Below are 22333 nucleotides of genomic sequence, written 5' to 3' on the forward strand. Positions count from 1 at the left end.
TAAAAATAGCTCAAAAATTATAAAAAAAATTCCCCAAGAAAATCTGTGCCCAAATAACACTTGAAATGTCCAATTTAGAGATAAATTCATTTATTTGGCGATCCTAATGGCAACACTGATGTTTATTTCCAAAGAAAACAACAAAAGATAGTATTTTTGACATTTGCTTTTGTTTTTCATTTTCTTGTCTGTAAAAATAAAAACAAAACAAACAAAAAATCAGCAGTCTTTTTCAAAACTCCGGCTGCACAAGTTGTTATTGGTGGTGTACGCGGTCTTTTTTTGTATTTTAAATTTGTAAAAAGATTTTAAAAATGAATTGTTTAACAATTAAAAAACAACATACAAACATTAAGTAATTGCAAAACAATAATAATAATCGCAAGATAAATAAAGTAATATTTGTTGCAAAATTAACACGAAGAAAAAAAAAAAACAAATTTATAAGGCAAAGTGAATAATTGTGTAAATTTGCCCAAAAACAAGAAATGTGTATTATTTAAAAGAAGATTGATGATGATGTGATTGCATCTTTGCAAGAAACAAAAAAAAGTAAATAAAAAACAAAAACAAGTTTTAATTTAATATTCGTTGAACGGATCAAGTTTTAAGGAAAGTTTTGTTTACATTTTTTACGTCGTCTTCTCGATCTTTTGTGTTTCTTCTAAAGTTGTTTAAAATGAATGTGGAATGACCATAATAAAGTGTAGAAATTGTTTAAGACAACAAAACTCTAAATTCCAAACACTTTTTAGGCTTTTCAGCCTTGACATGATTTATTTTTAAAAATTCTAATAAAACTGAAAAGAAAACAATGATTTATTAGTTCCACCTTCTTAATGTTTTTACCCTGAATACGAGATAAAAAGGGGCTTTTTACAAATTTCCAGTTAAACGTGCAGCGGCTAATTTATTTAAGGTATGAAAGATTTATTATTCAACTTTAATAATACTTTTTGTTGTTGTTATTTTTCAAAAAAATTTATACACTTTTGTAAATTGTATATTAAAATAGATCATCATCATCATCAGACAAATGATGTCTGCTGAGTGCATGTTTTTGTGTTGTTGTTGTTAAACATTCGATATCATTATTACTTTCGATTTACAGACAAGTCAGTCAATCAGCCGGTGGTTCGGTTGTTGAGTCCATTTCATACATTGATTTGCCTCCTACAGATTTGTGTGTTAGCAATAACTATATTTATCATAAAAAAATATTTTCTTAGCACAGTTCAATTGATTGATATTACCAGATGTAATATCTTTGAAATAAACCAAAAAAATTTATAAAAATTTCCAATAAGATTTTTTTATAATTTCTTACAAGATTTGTCATTTTTGTTTAGACAAAATGGTCAAATTTGTTAGATGAAAGTTATTAGAGTGTTGATTTATTTAAATTATTATTCGTTGATAAGCAGAAAATATTAAATGATAAAAAATCCAAAGTCAAAATAGGTATATTTTTAATGAATATCGAGTGAAAAACCGTTTTTGACAAATTTTCGAACTTGTCTAAAACTAATACAAATATGAGCAAAAGGAAGTTGGGCGGTCCATGTAATAACATAGAAAGGTAACTTTACATGTTGAAAATGTAGGGTAGAAGAGGACCATACGCAACATTTTTTTGAGGCAGCCTCAACTTAAAACCACAATACATATTCTTAATTTTATTCTTGGTTCGGATATTTATATATGTTGGCTTTAGTTTTATTCCGTTCAATCTTTTCTAAGTCATCCTCATGTACATATTTTTTTAACTTTTTCGCACTGACCAAAAACGGCGATACCGCTCCATCCATGGGGTAAATGCGCCAAGGAGATGGGGCAGAATTGTCATCAATAAATTAAAAGAAAAAAATACAAAAATAAAAACTTATTTTGCTGTTTTATACTTTAATTCATTCAACAGAGTTTAATAAACCATATATTTATTGTTTATTTCACAAAACTTATCAAAACAAATTATTACTGTTTTTTTTTTAATATTTCAACCAAATTTTGTTCTACATCACAAGCATTACATAAGTATATTTGGCGCATGTGCCTCACGGGCAGTTCTGGGGTTTAGTTTCAATTTTTTCGGGCTTCAAATTATATTATCGAAAATATTATTATGTCTTATTGTTCACAATTATTGATGTACTAATACTGAGCAATATATTTTTTCTATCACAAAAACTAAAAAAGTTAGCACAAAAATTCACACAGTAAAATATTTTCACAGCCCTTTGAAAAATAAAGGTTATGTTTCAAATTTTCAGTCATGATAGATAATCGATAAACGAAAACAAAATTTGATAATGCGATAAAATCGATTACTCAGTTTTCAAGTTATTCGCATTGACAGATGTGCCCTTGTAGTGCATCACCCCCCTTCTACCCTACCAAGCAAAAAAAAAACGAAGTTAGTCCAAAAGAATAACACTTATTACTACTTCAAAAGTTGAAGTGATGTTTACTGAAATTTTTTTAATTAAATCAATTTTATTTATTTAATGCGTACTTATTAATTTTAACAATTTGTCCATTAACCCCTCGTGTGCTGGATATTTAAGATTTTTCGCTGAAGATTTTTCTTCACAATATTTTTCTTATATAAAAATATGGCAACGCCTGCATATACATTAAATAATAAAAAACAAAACAAATAAAATTTTATAAATTACAACAACAATTCATCTACAGTTTACACTTCATTATCATTCACTCACTCCCCATTCAATTTCCTTTAATAATTTCTCTAGCTCTTCTATACAAAATGTGTAAAAAAAATAAATTTTATTTTTTTTTTTGTAAAACATTTCATCATAATTTTATATGAACAAGAGTATTTATTTATTGTTGTTTTTGCTAAGGCCATTGTTGTTGTTAAATTTCCCTATTTACGAAACGAAATAATAAAGTTCTTTTTGTTTTTCACACTTTCAACAATACTAGAGTACATAAAGGGAGCTCCGCTTCCCAAATTTCCAATTTCACTGGATTCCTTAAATGTGTTGTTTACTTTTTATGTTTTGCTTTGTTTGTTATTTAGTTCAAGCATACGTACGTGTGACTTTTGTTTCTATATGTTAGTAACAGCTTTAAATGCTTATAGCTCCCAAAATCCTGAACCGATGTTATTAGTATATATATTCTGCACATCTGTGAACAAATACCTTTAAAATGATATATCTTTGGCCAAAATCGTATGTATACTGTAAAAGTAAAAGGGGTCACAAAAAATCGCTTTGCCTATTAATTATATAGATTTACTCAAATATATTAACGCATGTTGTTGTTGTAATTGTTTTTCGCCCTTCTTATTGCAAGAGTCTAGTTGTTTTTTTTGTTTTTGTGACGCATTCAACAGGCAACAATGATTTGTACGAAATGTTAGTTACAGTGAAAGCTTTTATAAGTGGACTGGAAAATGAGAATGTTAAAATTTATGTTTGTGTGGTTTATGTATATAATTAATATTAAAATGATGCAAATTAAAGAAATTTATTTAAATTAAAAAATTAATTTATAGATAAAAAAACTCATTTTGAGGGAAAACATAAATTTTTTGTCGGTTCATTTTTATGCTTTATGATTTTAGAGAGGAAGTTTTGTAGGGGCAAAAGTATATAGGTATACATATAAAAGTATAGGTACCTATATATTAAAATTAATTTCTTGTTTCAAAATATTTAAAGTTTCTTACAACATTGTGATCTTATAGACCACATGTTATGTTATCGGTCCGTAACGTCGTTTCAAATTGGGATTGATCTCGTGTTTGTTATAGATTTGTTTTATTTCTAATATTTTAGGCTTAATTTATCTATTATAGGTGCTTATAATTTAGTTTCTGACAGGATTTCTGATTTTCTTTCAACTTTACCAAATTAAACGCAAAAACACACAATACACACTCCAATGCATTTGAAAGCAATTAATAAAAACTGCAATTTGCTTTCTTTCATTTGACATTTATTTGTTTTACACTATAAATCAACCAAGAATTTCTGTTTCAAATTACCACCCACTTTGTTTATTCAGCCATATTTAGCTTTTATCCGATTTTTACAGTTGTGACGTTTTAAAAACTTGACACAACTTTTGTTTGCAGACAATTTTTTATTTTAAAAATAAAAATAACAAGTTTTTGGTTTTTATTTTTTGAATTTTTAATGATACAAGTCTTCAGAACATTTTGTCATTCGAGTGTTAATTGCGTTTTGAAAAATTTATCTTATGCAACTAGAATTTAAATTTTGAAACATCTTTCATAAGAATTGAAAAAAAAAATTGAAACATCTTTCATAAGAATTGAAAAAAAAAATTCGTAAGATCTAACGAAAAAAATGAAACTTTGAAAGATTTTTCTAGTTCAGTTTTAGTTCAGTTCAATTCTAGTTCAGTTCTAATTCAGTTCTAGTTCAGTTCTAGTTCAGTTCTAGTTCAGTTCTAGTTCAGTTCTAGTTCAGTTCTAGTTCAGTTCTAGTTCAGTTCTAGTTCAGTTCTAGTTCAGTTCTAGTTCAGTTCTAGTTCAGTTCTAGTTCAGTTCTAGTTCAGTTCTAGTTCAGTTCTAGTTCAGTTCTAGTTCAGTTCTAGTTTAGTTCTAGTTCAGTTCTAGTTCAGTTCTAGTTCAGTTCAAGTTAGTTCTAGTTCAGTTCTAGTTCAGTTCTAATTCAGTTTTAATTCAGTTCTAGTTTAGTTCTAGTTCAGTTCTAGCTCGAGGTCTAATCGGAATTTCATTAGCGGTGATATGCTTAAGGTTTAAACTTTAAACCTTCCCATATGTCGCTTATCTTAGTGATGTATTTGCTCACCAGGTGTGTCTTCACTGGCTAGGAGGTGTTCCATAGCTCAGTCAATTAAGATTCTAAGGCACCCTTTTCTATTACTACTGGGTTTTGCAATATTGTCTAGAATGAATTGTGCCTTGGCATATCTCACTTTGAAGTTGTCTTTCTCACTCTTTCTAGTTCAGAAAATTTCCATATTCTTATTCAGCTATAGTTCGAGTTCATTCCAAATTTGTAATTTTCTTTTTTATTAAATTTAAATAATTTAATTCAAAAGTTCTAAAATAAATTATGTATTTTTAAAACAATTAACATTATTCTTTACAATTAATTTTCAAATAAATTATTGTTATTATAAGAATTAAAGGTTGCTTCAAAATCTAAATTGTTAATATCACCCAACTCAATTACATGTAGGAAGAAAGATTTCATGGAATTACCCAAAAAGGAGGGAACAATCACAAATGTTCTGTCATAAAGCCAACTATAGAAAATGCGTAAGGTCGTTTGTTCGTTGGTTCAGACAGACGTCTTGAACTTTTAATTCTTTTGTAACAAGTTCTATTCAAAAGTTTAAGTGAATGACTGACTGAGTGAATAAATAAATTAAATGGGTTTTCATAAATAGTTTCCCTATTTTGTTATTTACATCCGTTGCCAATATACACAACTTACACGACTTTTTGTATTGTGTTCGAGTGCGCGACGTTGATGACAAGTATGTCTCCGTTTTGGTTTTTTCGATGTTGTTGTTCAGTTCAGTTGAGTTCTCTTAATAAATGACACAAGCAGTCAGACTTTCTATAAATTTTGTCTGTTTTTCAATTCTCCGCCATAATTAATATGGACATTAACTGTTTTTTATTTATTTTTATTATTCTTTATTTTCATAAGTTCATACATGTGTCTGATTCAGTTCCATTTTTTAACAACGACAAAAAAAACATTTACATGCACGCAATAAAATATTTATTTTGATTCTAGCTGTCATTTGTAGCTTGCTACACGTTGAATATAACAAAATTTACTATGAATTTGAATTTTATTATACAAAATTTGATATATAAAAACTTGATCAGTTATAGATGTTAAATTCCCTAACGATACAAAGTCCCTAATGAATAAAAGATTAATGTGTTATGATCCGTATGCGAAACATAAACATATTTTAAATTTCCATTATTTCGTATTTGCAGTATTAGAAAAAATCTGTCATGTTTAAAATATTACAATCTATTAGAATCAGCTAATTTCTCTAAAAATTTCTCTAAGTGTTTTTGTGCGTTTTAAGTCTTTCATGCATATGTGGTGTTGTTGTTTTAATTCATTCATTTAATTCATACATAATCAAAGTAGTGTTTCCGGTTATGAATATGAATGTAAATATAAAAGCTTATTTAGTTCGAATGTACATATGTATGTAAGTGTGAGTGCAAAAGAAATATTTCCATAATTACACAGTTTTCGCAAAGAACGAAATAAAGCATTCAGTCTGCTGTCAGAATTCAAAACATCTTTAAACCATAAAACACGTAAAATTGCGTCAAGTTTTTTTAATTAAATTTTTAACTACACCTCGTAATTACTTTTTGTGTGTTCTCATTTTTCATTCATTTGCTTATTGTATTGGTTGGTTGACAAATTTATATTTATATATGTACGCTTAAAGTTGCATAATTATTCTAGTTAATTGTTTTGAATCTAAGTTTTTTTTTGTTTTGGGGAATTACACCTTGTAAGTGTTTGTTTCTTTGCCTTTGACTATTTAAGATATTATAAAAATATAAATAGAAATCAGCTTGATGGTATTTTAATAACTTTAGGTCATTAACATTTATGACACCGTTAGGTTAACGCTCTACGATCAAGCTATTCCGAATTCAATGGCGATACGTACATAATTTCGTGAACCAAGTTCTGTTCTAGTTCAATTCAGTTCTAGTTCAGTTCTAGTTCAGTTCTAGTTCAGTTCTAGTTCAGTTCTAGTTCAGTTCTAGTTCAGTTCTAGTTCAGTTCTAGTTCAGTTCTAGTTCAGTTCTAGTTCAGTTCTAGTTCAGTTCTAGTTCAGTTCTAGTTCAGTTCTAGTTCAGTTCTAGTTCAGTTCTAGTTCAGTTCTAGTTCAGTTCTAGTTCAGTTCTAGTTCAGTTCTAGTTTAGTTCTAGTTAATTGTGTTGCAACAACATGATGAACATACATTGTTTTTAATAAAAAATTGTAAATAAAATTAATAAAAGTGTACCTAAAAAATGCTGCTTCTTTACCCATATTTGATCACTTTTAATAAAAATAATCGATTTATTTAATAAAAAATTAAAATTTTCAATACATATATATATGATTTATATTTTTTACTTTTCGTAAATTGCCAATATCTGATACATTTGTTTTAGTTAAGTTGATGACACATAAACATTATTTAAACTATCAGTCAATTTATTTAAATGATAAGCGCGATTCTCTTTCTGTTCCCCCATCTCGTAAAAATTTATATAGAAAATCGCATATATTTTTATTGTGTATTTGCAACTTTAATTAAGGTCTTTTAAGAAATAAAAAAACTAAAAAAACAGAAACAACACAACTAAATAAATTAATAATAATACAACACATTTGTGGTTGCATTCATGTTTGTACAATGTACAAATAAATATGTAGAAATAAGTTAAAATGTAAAGTCAGACAAGATCGAACAAGTAACACCTTGCCTATGGGTTTAAAGTTGTGGTTTTTAAAAGTTATTCTTGGATTCTTTGAAGTATTGCTTTACACGATCAACAAATATATTTCTACGATTCCATAGGTAATTAAGCGATTAATGATTAACTTATTTTAAAATTCGGTCAAGGCATAAATAGGGTTTGTTAATAATATAGGAAATTTAGCAACTTACATATATTAAAAATGTTACGGTCCAATCTCAGGAGTATGTGTGGAAAGGTCAATCAATGATAGTTTGTAACCAAACACATACATTGAAATAATTTTAGTAAGTAATTATCGGAAAGGATTTATTTTTATATATCTGTGTCTTCAGATGCCCACTTCTTTGACATAATGGTATAGGGTATACAACGTAATCATTTATATTGTTTATTCATATGACTACAATTTAAATGAATGTATTATACGTGCGTATGTATGGGTGTGTGTGGTGGCATATTAAGAAGAATGACATCATTTAACCCTAAACACTCAAGTGCATAATTTATTCCATTCTATCACATAAGTTTAAACATACTTACTTGTCCAAGTAAGTAGTACGTAAGTACAATTACAATACTAGTAGTTCAATTTAATATTTTAAAGTTTCCCCCTCATAGTCAAATGATGACAATGGACGCATACTTGGCGGAACAATGGAAATAATGCGTGCGTAATATTTTTTATTAAATAAAAACAAGAAGGCAAAAAACTTCAAAAGTTTAAGGAGTTGGTTGGAATGATGACTTATGCGTTTTTCATAAATTACGGATTATAGCTTTAATTAAATTCAATTGAATTTATTTCATTTTTTAACAATACATATCAATTTATCATCATCATGGTTTCAGACGCATTGACTTGTTTTATATTTCACAAAAATACATAAATATGGTAGACGTGATTAAAATTCATAATTAGAAATATTTTTTTTAAGTATTTTTAAATATTTTTTTCTCATAGTGAAATTTTGGCTTCATCCACTAAAAACGTCTGCCAATAAATATTTTTGGTTTTCAAGGTTTATTTTGCACTTCTTTTGATAGATGTGTTTAGGCTGCAGTGCTGGCCAATGTACACACACATTTACAAAAATAGTTACACTGTGTTTTTTGTATGTTGTAATATGTATATAAATAATTAAAAAAAATTATGTAAAACAAATTTGTTTACTTGTTGATGAAAAACGATTTTACTATCACCCTAATGCAATTACAGGTTTTCTTTGTTTTGTATTTTTATAACTCATATGTAATTGAAAAAAAAACCTGAAAGAAATTAATTGTTTTATTTATTTAAATGTCACTACGTATCCGGTACAATTTTGAAAAACTGTCTAGAAAGCATTTTTTAAATCATAGAAAGTTTACATGTTTTTTTTTTGTTTATTAATGTATGTTAAAGAGTAACGTTGTTATATGATATGAGTCATTAAATATTATTCCTTATAAGGGATTTTAGGGAATTATAAAAATAATATTATAATAGAAGCTATGTATATAGCTTCTTTCGAGTCAAGTGACTCAACTCAAAAAAAAATCGACTTAAATGAAATTTGAACTCCTTTGGACAATTTTCGACCAATAGCCGAAAAATTGTTTCGTTAAAAAAAACTTATATGAACAAAATTTCCTATTTTGACGGCCTATTTATGACCAAAATGTAACTCTAGCTGTTCTTGACCGATGGAGCTAACAATTATTATCATTCAAATCGAATTTTTCGTGTTGAGGCACTTGACATGAAATTGCTCATACATATTAATATAAAAGAGTTCCATTTATTCGTATATTTTTGTAAATTCGTCTAAAATATTTCTTTTATTTTAAATACCCGGGTTGGCCAGATAGTAGTGTACTACACTGTCTGCTGGGAGTTATGTATTCGATACCCACCAGACCCTCTGTTACACTACAACGAGCGTATGGTCATCGTTATTCTTCTTATGACTATTCTAGAAACTACAATACACTGTAGTAAAGAAATATCGGTTCTATAGAAACCAAAATCTCTCTTAGAAAAAAATGGTTTATACACAGAGGGAAAAAGAAATATACACGCCTGGTACCAAATTGACACCAAAGTGTCAAACAATCCGTTGTCAACTGTAAGCTTACCACGTTTGTTAATATTTCGACAAGGGATGTGTATAAAATTTAGATTTCGACGACGAAAACAGCAATGTGATCATATACATCGACAACAATTGTTATTGAAACAATATAAACACTTTGGTGTCAATTTGGTACAAGGTTTTGTATATTTCCTTTATCCTCTTTGTAGTACTATATAGTTCAAAAGTTTAGCATTATGTTAAAGTTATAAGATCTTAGATATTTTATAGCAGTTTATATTTAACAAGTTTAGGGACCTTATATCGTTTATACTAATTCGATATATGTAATATATCAACATGTCTTTGAACACCATTTTTAAACTTCAACCTTGATTCAGACACAATGTTATTAAAGATCATTGTCTTAAAGGTCATCTGGTGTTATTTCAGAATGTGTGAAGACTATTGATTTTAAGGGACTTGACTATGAGAATACAACAATAAAATAAAAAATTACTTATTTGTTCATTACAATATAATTTAAAATTATATTCCAATTTACCGTTCAGGATGACGATGACCAGAACACATGCCTGTAGTGAAGCTGACTAGAGTCTCCGTTGGGAAATAAACCCAAAACCTCCAGACTACTACCAACATATGATTTAGGAGATAAGCCATAAAATATATCATGAAAGTCTGACTTGTTAATGATATCTCAGTTAAATTTGATATATTGAAAAATTTTAAACATATTAATTAAAGAATTGAGTCCGTAAAACTTATTGGACCTTTAAATCCCTATCTTTAGGGTCTCAAAAAAATTTTGGAAATTATAAACAATATATAAAATATTATTTTATCATTACTACAACCCTCATTGAATTTGTGATGTGAACTTGAGTTGAAACCTTTATTAGTTAATATCAAAAAGGCAATTTACTCAAAGATTTAAGTTCTAAAGTGAAGACCGCCTGTTGACAAAGGTAACTAATATCAGAAAATTTTTGCCAAAGTGTTTATATAAGGTTTATAAGGTAGGGTATAGGGGGATCATTCGCCATAGGGGCACATCTATCATTGCGAATAACTTGCACACCGAGTAATCGATTTTATCGCATTATTAAATTTTGTTTTCGTTTATCAATTATCTATCATCCCTAAAAATTTGAAACATTAACTTTATATATGATGGGAGGCAGACAGAATTAATTTTCAAAGGGCTGTGAAAATATTCTACTGTGTGAACTTTTTGTGCTAAATTTTTTAGTTTTTCTGATAGAAAAAAAATATTGGTTAGAACGTCAATAATAGTGAATAAGACATAATAACATTTTCGATAATATAATTTGAAGCCCGAAAAAAATTGAAAATAAACCCCATTTACCCCATGGACGGGCAGTATCGCCGTTTTTGGTCAGTGCGGAAAGGTTAAAAAATATGTACATAAGGATAACTTAGGAAAGATTGAAAGGAATAAAACTAAAGCCAACATATCGAAGTATCCGAACCAAGAAAAAAATTAAGAATATGTATTGTGGTTTTAATTTGAGGCCGCCTCAAAAAAAGTGGCGTATGGTCCCCCTTCTACCCTGCACGAAACCTTAATTGGTAATTATTTTGAAATATGTTACATTAAGAAAACAAATGAAACGTCAAATAACTTGGGTTGTTTGGCAAACTTTTTTATTTGCCCTAACTAAGTAACTATAAATCATTAATACGGGATATTTGTCACTTTTTGTTTCTTATACATTTTTTCTCCGTGCCACCCCAAATACTTTATTTTTTTTCGAAAACATCTCCATTATCTAATTAAACCACCTCTCCTATATAATACTTTTTTTTGCCATCTCACATGCAACAATAAATGAAGCTGTCAGAATAATATTCGTTTGCAATAAAACAAAGACGCCTGCAACATTTATAAATAAATTATATGCCAAAGTACACGTTAAAAGGATTAAATGACTGAAACTTCCTATACATTTTTTCTTAGATCAAAGATGATTGGAAAAACATAAATCTTTTGTTTTCTTTTTCAAAATTTACAACCCCTTTTTGGTTCATAAAAGAATTTACAAATAATTCATACATACAGATACAATTTAGCAAAAAAAAATCTCTAGAAAAACAATAATAAAATTTAAAAGATTTTGCACATGTGCTTGGCCTGTTCGCTGATTTTATGTTGGATAAATATGTATGCCTGTGTATGATTTTAACCACCAAAAAAAAAGAGAGCAAAAACATTTACGAACCATATGGTGGATGGATGTTCGGTTGGATGGATCAATGCATGGTGCCTGCTGCTGTCTATAAGACAAAAACACAAAAACATAAATTTAGCTGAATTTTCTCGTTATATATAGTTTTACTCTTTTGCAGAAATAAATTTGCAATTTGAAAATTTTTATAAATATAGTATAAATGAATCGCTTATTTAAAACACCCTAGCGTACTAATAATTTCCACCATCACCATAATATCTGTTGGTCCGTCCATCCCACCATCCGTCTGTCTATAAAACATATTGCAGCCACATGAAAATGCGTTTTTATAATTATATTCAGTTTTCTTCTGTAAGTGTATGAATAGTAGTCTTATTTCTGTATTTATGCGTATATTTTTCCTTAAAAGAATTAATATGTTTGTGACCTTCTTATTCGTATCAACTAGAAATAATTTTATTTGCCTGTTTTGTGGTGTTGTACAGATCTGCTCGGCTTCATAGGGTTTTTTGTCCTGCTTTACTCTTAAATATGCCACTTCATTACAACAAGGGTTGTTTATTTACACCTTTATCAAAAAATTAGTACGTGTATTAATGCGCCTGCGCGCAACCTTTATTTCTAGCGTGGCATCAGGCACATACATACGAAGTGTTTGTTTGTGTGTGTTTGTTATTTTGAATGAGTCATGGTTCTAATCGTTTTTATCCTATTTTATCATATAAGAAAATTTATTATTTTATTGTTGTTGTTGTTCTTTCTGTTGCATTTGTTGTTGTAGTTTTTTGGTTATTTTCCAAAATCATCATTAAGAAATACCAGAAATTTCATGCAACAAGAAAAGAAATTGAGAAAAGAAAAAAATTCTAAAAACTCATTTACGTTTCAGTGTTTTTGTCTTTTGATAGGTATTGCTTACTTGTATTCTTATTTTCTTTAACGACAGTCAGGAAAATTTTATTAAGGGAAGATATTTGCTGTATTTCAGATATTTAAAGAATAACTTGCCTTATGTCGCAGTGAAGTCTATGAAGTTGAACATGAAAATTAAAGTACTAAAATGTTGGACTATACTAATGTTTGACACTGATTATCAATAAGTCTGATAATAAGTTCTGATTATTCTAGAAAACGAAATAAATACTTTCCATTAGATTTAAAGATCATCATAGAATTATCAGTAAATATGTACTTTGTTCAAGAGACATTTTTCTAGTTCCTGCTCTTCTTATTTATTATTTTCATAGAACTTGTAGAAAACTTTTTACCATAAATTTATATTTGAAATTTATTTAGTTATGGACCCGAACTAGTCTTGTGCTGATTTTAAATAAAGTTTTACCATTTTTGACGCTTAAAATTGTATTTCATTTTAAAACACAATTCTTTTTTAAGAATATTTGACCTTCATTTCAACAAGAGTTAATTGAAATTGTTTATTTCTCCTGCAGTTTCCCAATAACTCCAAAATATGGTGAATTTAAAATTTCCTCTAAATTTTATTATCATCTGCTGCAAAAAAAGGGTTATATGGAAGTAGTTTTTTTTATTTATTTTTGTGGTTTGCCGAACAGGTAAAAAATCCTTTATTATTTTGCCTAAGTACTACAAATTCTCGGAAAAATTTTAATATTTTTTTAAGCGGAACATATATGAATTGTTTTTCCAGCTAACGCTGAAAAATTCTAGATTGCACAGAGATGGAAATAATATTTAATTGATTAAAAATGTATTTTTTGTAGAAAAATATAATGTTTTTGTCATTTCGTTTGTAACACATCGAAATATTCATTTGAGATCCATTCTGGATCCTTATTAAACTCTAAGACGATATAGAATGTATGTCCGTCTGTCTGTTGAAAACACGATAAACTCCAAATGGAAGTAGCTAGATATGTTTATTTCTACTTCTTACGCAGACGAACGACGAATTAATTGAGAAAAATTGTTTTAAGACCAATTCCGGTAGCCCGATTTTACTAAAAAATTTTCGGTTGTGAGTACAGCTAATGATAATACAACATTATGTTCGAATATTCGGAATTATATCCGAGAATTCTAAGTTTTGTATACATTTAAAACAATCTCTGGGTCATAAGAACTAAAAATACAATTTTCGAAAATTCCAACTTAGGTTCAAAAAATTTTTAAAGGGATTACAAAGGAATTAAATGGCCCAAATTATTATGAAATTTGGCTATTTAGAGTGCACTTGATGACACTACAATGCTATGTCGGAATATATAAAATTAGTTTCGAAAATTCGAAGTAATGTTCGAAAAAATTTTGAAGCTATTTAAATAATCTCAAAATTTGGGATATTCACAAAAATATATTTTTAGTTCTTTTCGAGGCCAATTTCTTAATATTTTTAATTTCGAAATAATTTTCCAATAAATTTTGAAGCTGTTAAAATTATCTCAAAATCGTGGAAATTCACAAAAATATAATTTTTGTTCCTTTTTCTTACTTTTTCAAATTTCGAACAAACAAATTTTGAAACGAATTCGCAGTACGAATAATTTGATTGTGTTCCATTCGACGAATTTATGCAACGAATTGTTGTCGACTAGTTCGTCGTGCTATACGAAATTCGTCGTTCGTCCCAATTGTGCGTATACAATTACTGGTTTTTATCTGAATTCTAAAAATTTCTATAAAAATTATTTTTCATGAAAATTTTGTTTTTAAATTTTCTATTAAAAATTAAAAAAAAAAAAAAAACAAATTTATTTATTTATTAATTTAATGCCAAAATTTTTCTATAAAATGATAATAATTTTTTTAAATATTTAATATTTAAATTATTTAACGATTTAATGCAAAAATTTTCTTAAGATAAAAAATTAATTTATTATTAAAAAAAATACGTTTCTTTTTACTCATTCTCCCTTAAACAAATGCCACTCAGTGTCTGCTCTTTTGACCCTTAAAAAAGACAAGACCAAAAGCAATTTCATTACAGTTTTATTTATGCGTCTTTCTTCTTCCTCTGCAACTTGTGCTGCAGACCGATGTTTTGGTCTAGAAATATCAGCTGTTTCTTATTTTGTTTGTATCCGCAACTGTATATGTGTATAACTGAATGTGTGTGTGTGTGATTGCTTGTTCGCGTTCTTCATCATTCACTCAGTCGCTAGTTTGCTCAGTCAGTCTCTAGTTAACGTCATTTTCATTCAGTCTAACAATCAGTTGCTTATTTTACGTCATGAATTACATTTCGCTGTTGTCGTTACCGGTTCAAGTTTAACTTTAATATTGCACACAATACTTAATACATTAGAGTTTAGTTTTTTTGTTTATTATTATTATATTTTTCTTCTAAAATTTGAATACAAAATTTTGTAAAACGAGTGCGCGAGTGTATAACTGTGGTGTGACGGTTTCAAATGCAACAGAGCATAACAGAAAAAAAATTATACAAACTGTATTTTAAAAACCAAACTTAACAAAAGAATATAAAGAATAAATAAAAAAATAACAAAATAAATTATTAAAATTTAGCATTTGTTTTAATTGCGTGTTTAATTAAACAGAATTTTTCTTAAAAAAAGTGCTGCATTATATAAAATTGAATTTAAAAAGGTATTTGTTATATTTTAATTATTAGAAAAAATGTACATCATATAAAAAAATTAAAAATAAACTATTTTGCAAACATTTGTATGTATGTAAAAATAAAAAAAATACTTAGAAAACTATTATGACTTAAATATTTTCACGATCACCTTTTTTACACCAAAAAAAAAAAAAATCAATCACGTAATTTTGTAATAAGAATTTTTGTGTTTTTGTTTTTGCTTCTTTCGTTGTGTGAAATTATGTTAGTTTTTCCTAAACTGTGTGCTCTAATAATAAACAAATAAAAAATTTGTTTAATTATATCAATGAATTGCTATAAGTCTAAAATAAAAACTTTGTTAAAAATTAATTTTTTCGTGTGCTTTTTAATTTTCTTAAATGAAATATTGATCAATTTTACTTGATTATTGATCTAGTATAATAGTGTTTATTCAAATTGTCTTTGTAGCCGTTTTTAATTAAGTTTAACAGATTTTGGTCAAGGCTGGGAATATAAAAAAAAATAATTTTCGTAAGTTTTATTTTTTTTTTGTTTTTAATAAACATTTAAATTAATTAGAGCGAGTAAAATTTAAATGTGTTTAAAAATTGAAAATAGTTTAATTATTTAAATCTTTCTTAATAAGTTTTAGCATTTCGTAATTGTATTTTGAAAATGTTTACTTCAATTTCAGAATTATCAAATATTTTTTTAACATAATTTTATAAAATTTCTTAATGATATTAAATTGTAAATAAAATATTTAAAAACTTTAATTCAAAATTTTATTTGAAATTAAATTTGAAATATTTATAAAAGTTTGTTAATCATATCATTTTAAATTTGCAAAATACTCTAAGAAATGGTGTAGAATTTTTAAAATACTATTGTTACAATTTTGTCTTAACTGAAACAAATTTTCTAATTAAATTTAAATAAAAAAAATTATATGTATTCTTCTTCTCTCTTCTATTAATAACTAGACTAGGGTTTACATTTGTTTGTATTTAAATTAGTTTATTTAATTATTGTTAACCTTTTTAAACTTTTTCTTGAGTCTATGACGTACTTCTTTCTATCATTAAAAATACACTTTCAACGATAAAAAAATTTACACTTTATGTTAATAGTTGTTGTCAGTTTGTACATATAAATGTTATTAAATGTGCAAAAAAAAAACTAAATAAAAAATTAGAAATGTTTTTATTGTTTTACTTACTTATTATATTTTCTTAAAAATTACGTTTCTTCTGTTTTTAAAAATAAAAAAAGGTTAAAAGTTCAATTGACAATCATTTGACAGCACATATCTTGCTTGTCATTACTTGAGATTTCTGAAAAGATTTATTTTTTTAAGTTTAATTAATAATTTATTTCATTAAGAAACTCACTCTTCATAACAAGCTACCCTTTCAAGTCTTGTAAACATAGTAAAGTTATGCATAGCGAAAATCCTAGTAAGCCTTGCAATATAATTTTGTTTATAGAATATAGAATATTTCACTCTTCTTAACAAAGTACTTTTGTAAATCTTGCAAACGTAGCAAAGTTTAGCAAAAACGTTTCCTTGTTAGAGTTCTGGTCTAATAGACTGGAGGTGGTGGCTTCGATTCCCACCTTTGGCACTGTTTAAGGAACTTATAGCAGATCTGATAGAGATCTAATTATATTTTTTCGGATTTTATGTATGTTTATACATCCTTCTTTCAAACTAACTAACTAACTAAATATTGGGTTTTCAATACTTTTTCCAAACACTGATAAAGATTTCAAAAAATATTCTAGTGTAGTATAAAAACTAGACAACAGTCTAGATAATATATGAATAGTCAGTCTGAGATAGAGTACTACAACAGACTAGTTAAAAGATTAGCAATAGACTTGTCCCGAGACATATCTAGTTTAGATAAGTCAATTGGCTTATCCATAGAATAGTCCGTAGGCTAGTCTATATGTTACTCTATAGACTAGTTTATGGTCAATTCATAGATTAGTAACCAGATTAATCAATAAATTATTGACTAATCCATAGACAAGACAAAGTACTTGTCTATATACTTGTAGTCGATAAACACCGATAGACTAGCTAACAGACAGTAGTAGACAGTCTCAGATAAAGCAATATATTTACTAGTCCATTGATTAGTCAAAATACTATTTAAAATATTATTTTATTGAATGGTCGATAAACAAGTCGATATATTTAGTCTTTAGATTGCTGCATTGATTAGTCCTTAGACTAGTACACTGATTATTCATTAGACTAGTTCATATACTAATCCATAGACAAGCCCATATGTTAGTCCTTAGACTAGTCAATTGATTTGTACTTGGTCTAGTCCATTGATTAGTAGTTACACTAGTCCATTGCGTGATGGAGTACTCCATAGCCAATAGACTAGGTCACAAACTAATCCATAGACTAGTCCGTGGATTAGACCATTGATTAGTTTGACTAGTCCATTGATTAGTAAGACTTGTCAGAAAGGCCAAAAGATCCTCAGAAAGGTCAAAAGACTTAGGTCTTAGACTACACCTGTTTACTGATAAGACTGTAGACTATTCCATAATATATAAGTTCAAAGTATAGTCAATAGTTCATAGACTAGTCAGTAGGCTAGTACTGACACACTATTTAATATACTACTTATTTCATGAACTGTTCTAAAAATCTGAAAATTTTCATAAATATATAAATATTTTTGTTTGTATTAAAAAAATTCTTTGTTTACATCAATTTTGTCCGCCACTGTTAAAAAAAAATTTAAATTTTCAGTGCAGCACACAATTCTTTTTTTACATCCCCAAAAATTCAACATTTAAAATACTATAAACACACATTTAAAAAAATTAAATATTTTTTTAAAATAAAAAAAAACTATACATTAACATACATTTAAAAAAAAAAGTTTAAAATTTCACAAAAAGAATGTGAAACGAATTGATTTTTTTTCAAACAAACCAAAAAAAATCATGCTTTTTTCTCTAATTTTTCCATTAAAAAAATTATTTTGAAGTACATGCATACATATGTATTTACTTATATTTTTAATTTTTTTATTTTTAGATGTCGTTGACAAAAAAAGATCCGTCATTTTGTGTGGCAGCAAATGATCCTCACCTGGTTAGTTTGGGAGGTGGACGTTTAAGTACAGCTGTAACCATACACAATATACCGATTGGTAAGTAAATAAATATCTTTTGTCTATCACAGGTATACTTACATACATATCTATCATATTATACAACATTAAAAAAATGTTGTTGGGTGCTATGGAAATGTTAGAGAAAAATATTATATTACAACAGATAAGTAGGTAAGGTATTCAAATTATTAGACCAGTTTATGTGGAGAATGGTATGTAACAATTAGAAATGGGGAAAGGAAAAAATGTACATACATATGTATAAATTCCAATCATTTGATAAAAGGCCTACTTTTTAGATATCTATATACTTATGTACTTGCTTTTTTCAAATCAATATAAAGATAAAAAATAACAATAAACTTTATCTATTTATAAATTTAATTGTTGTTTATAAGTAAAACATTTTCTATAAAGCTCTCGAATATGTTGGGTCAATATAGCGCATTTAAAATATTCTTTGAATTTCTCAAATATTCTTAAAACGATTATAAATTCTCTGATGCTTCTAACGAATTCACAATAATTTAATATTTTAAGCTGTCTTTTCTTTCAAGATTAGATTTTAAGATTTTAAATTGTTTTTGAAAATATTGCCAAATTATTGTCTTAAATATGTTTCAATTATTTTCTTTCGTTCTGCCCAAACATGAATATTTCTTAAAAAAAATCATAAAAGTTATAGGTCCATTTGCTATTAAACAGATAAGACAAACAGAAAAAAACAAACAGCTTTGAGTTTGTTTCGAAACTTTAAAAACAAATTTCCAAATCTGTCTATTTGTAGTAATGGCGCTTGTTTGTTTAAGAGACACCAATTAATACTTAGATTTAGTCTCAGAGTAGGTATTTAGCCCAGCATATGGAACAGCAAATAAATTTCATTCATTCCATACATATTTTTTGTTAGATGTAGCTTTGGAATGCTTGTTATTTGATAAGAAATGAAGCATGAAATATTATTTTTATTTATATGTCATTAGTTGTGTTTCAATTTCAGTTTTGTATGTTGCTTATCGTGTGAGTGATACTTTTTTTTCTGTTTTCATATAAAAGCTTTTTCTGTTTTGCAAAAGCAATTTTTGAAATTCCCCATAAGAAAATTGAACGCCAACATTGAATTTAGTTTTTTATTAGAAATTCTACGAAGCGGTGTTTGTAACAGTTGTGAGACATGTAGAGAAGTGGAATTTAAATTTATTTTTACTTTTCTCAAGAATTTGCTGAAGTCACACAAAAATAAAGTAAGACTTAAAAATATCTAAAACAGATTGTGATTTGAAATCAAATAGCTCTGCAGTTCTGGAGACTAGCTACTGCACAGGCTAAAAGTGGTAGGTAAAAGGGTTACTAAGTTCTAGTTCAGTTCTAGTTCAGTTCTAGTTCTAGTTCTAGTTCAGTTCTAGTTCAGTTCTAGTTCAGTTCTAGTTCAGTTCTAGTTCAGTTCTAGTTCAGTTCTAGTTCAGTTCTAGTTCAGTTCTAGTTCAGTTCTAGTTCAGTTCTAGTTCAGTTCTAGTTCAGTTCTAGTTCAGTTCTAGTTCAGTTCTAGTTCAGTTCTAGTGCAGTTCTAGTTCAGTTCTAGTTCAGTTCTAGTTCAGTCTAGTTCAGTTTTATTTCAATTCTAGTTCACTTCCAGTTTTAATTTAAATATAAATTAATATGTTACGACAAAAAGGAGCACGTAACCACCAACAGTACTAACGGAATTTTAGGTTAATGTTTTTGATTTAGTCATAAAATGGTAAATTTGTTAAGTATTATTTTTAAATGAAATTGTATCATTACTTTACAAAGAGGTCGTTCGTTATCTATTAACAAGGTCGTTGGGAATGAATGTGTTTTCGTTGTTATTTGTTAAGGACCACTTGAATTTATTTTTGCAAAAATATTTTAACAATTTAATAAGAATTATTTTCGTAATAATATGTGAGAAATGTTTAATAAACTTCAATTTATTAGATTAAGCATTTTAGGGCCTGTTAATGGCTAAAAAGAATAAGAATAAAAATATGATTCTAAAAATAATCGAAATATATGTCTAATTCAAAATATATACCTAATTTCACTGTTCTCATCTACAGGTGATACCACGATCGGATCTTCGACCCGTTGCAGTATATCACTCAATGGTACTGGTATACGTCCGCTGCACTGCACCATTTATCGTAGCGAAGAGAACGAAGTAACCTTAGTACCCGAACGAGATGCACGAATACTAATCGATGGTCATAAAATCGATGATGAAGTGAATTTAACACAAGGTGCCATGATAACAGTGGGAAAATCATACTATTTACGTTTTAATAATCCAGCCGAAGCACAACAAATACGCACAGCAATGGGATCAAATGAAAGAATCTCAATGCCACAATTAGATTTTGCACAGGAACGACAAAGGCATTCCGCCAAAAGTTGTAATAGTACAGGGACTTCCTCAAGTGGAGAAGTGACAACATATCAAATAGACTCATTCTATGAAACAACAATACAGTCTTCCCTAAGAAAGGAAAACGGGCAGGATGGCAATTATGTAAAGTCTGCCGTTAATGCTTATAACAATTTGGCGCCCATAGATATAAATGGTTTGCAGTGTCCCAAAGTTTTCACCGCCGATTTAGTAACAGTAAATATGCCCGCCAAAGATGTTTTAGGGCAAAAATATACAAAATTTGCCAAGAATTTGGCGGAACACCATCGTAATGAAAAGAATCTTAACAATGCCTGGCATAATAATCAAAATCAAATGAACAATAGTCGCAACAATGGCAATATCTATGACAATGTACCAGCACTTAAGGTAAACAATCAAGAGCCAAACTCTAGGAATGCAGAATACTTGACAAAATTAAAACAAGCCAATGAGACGCATAGACAAGCAGTAAATGCCTACGATCGTTATCCCAAATTGGGTAATATGCAAATATTTCCCATGACCACTATTAACAATGAAATCAATATACAAACTTCCAATAAATTACAAATAAATTTTCCAGAACATAATGGTAATATAACCTTAGATGAGAAGGAACATTTAGATGATATGCTGAAAATTTGCTCAGAATATACTGATCGTCAAAATCAAAATTCTAGTAATTGTGGCAGCATGTCTTCTTCACCCATTGTGCAAAATCGCATTAAAACCAATGGTTCTTTACCGCGTGACAAGAAATCACCTTTTCAACATGACTTATCGAGCAGCTCTCTTATGCAGCAATCATTTGAGGGCAGTTTTAATAATCTTTCGATTAATAACAGTGAACTGTCGGGAAATAATAGTTATTCTACCGGATATGAAAATGTACGTATAGTGGCACAAAATCGCGTTGAGTTAAATGGCCAATTGGTGGGTTCTCCTAAATCGGGTTATGAAAATGTTGTCATTGGAAAATATATACCTCAATCGCCACGCACTAAAATACGCACCAACTGCATGTCACCCAAAAAGGAGCAAAGTTTTGGCAGCATATTTTCTTCACAAAAACCAGAGCCTCAAACTTTGAATAATAGTAAGTCTACAAAGCAACAGGAATACGATGATTTACTAAAAACTTTTGGTGAGAAATTACAACAAGAAATGCAAAATATCGAAGAATGTAGTCGTTATCAACCTCCCCAGCCTGCAACATATGCAACACCCCAGCATAGAAGTAATAAGAATATCAATAATCTGAAATTGAACCTAAAACCTCCTAGCTCTTTACAAAATTCTCCTAAACCGAACAAGAAACCAGCGCCAGCTCCTAGAACATTACTAAAATCTGGCAATAGTAGTACAGGAGGCAGTTTGCCACACTTGGCGGGTGTTAGCCATTCTCAAGCTGTTGCCGATGAAAAGGAACAGCAGAGAAAGGTAT

General features: G+C 28.2%; 1 protein-coding gene across 3 annotated transcripts in view; it reads left to right on the forward strand.

Moving 5' to 3' along the window:
- Window positions 1-241: 241 nt before the first annotated feature.
- The window catches only part of LOC111675692 (pleckstrin homology-like domain family B member 1), a 37243-nt gene continuing 15151 nt past the window's right edge, over window positions 242-22333 (forward strand). Inside the window, exons 1-4 of one of the 3 annotated variants that reach the window (XM_046948649.1) lie at window positions 14974-15356; window positions 15802-15864; window positions 18401-18515; window positions 20561-22329. In XM_046948649.1, coding sequence (XP_046804605.1) covers window positions 18401-18515; window positions 20561-22329 — 1884 coding nt within the window. In that variant the 5' untranslated portion in view covers window positions 14974-15356; window positions 15802-15864. Of the gene's footprint in view, window positions 920-14973; window positions 15357-15801; window positions 15865-18400; window positions 18516-20560; window positions 22330-22333 lie in introns of those variants that run through there. The other 2 variants (XM_023436500.2, XM_046948648.1) reach the window with 2 other exon arrangements.

This window comes from Lucilia cuprina, chromosome 4, assembly GCF_022045245.1.
Source record: "Lucilia cuprina isolate Lc7/37 chromosome 4, ASM2204524v1, whole genome shotgun sequence".
In the NCBI taxonomy this organism is placed as follows: domain Eukaryota; kingdom Metazoa; phylum Arthropoda; class Insecta; order Diptera; family Calliphoridae; genus Lucilia; species Lucilia cuprina.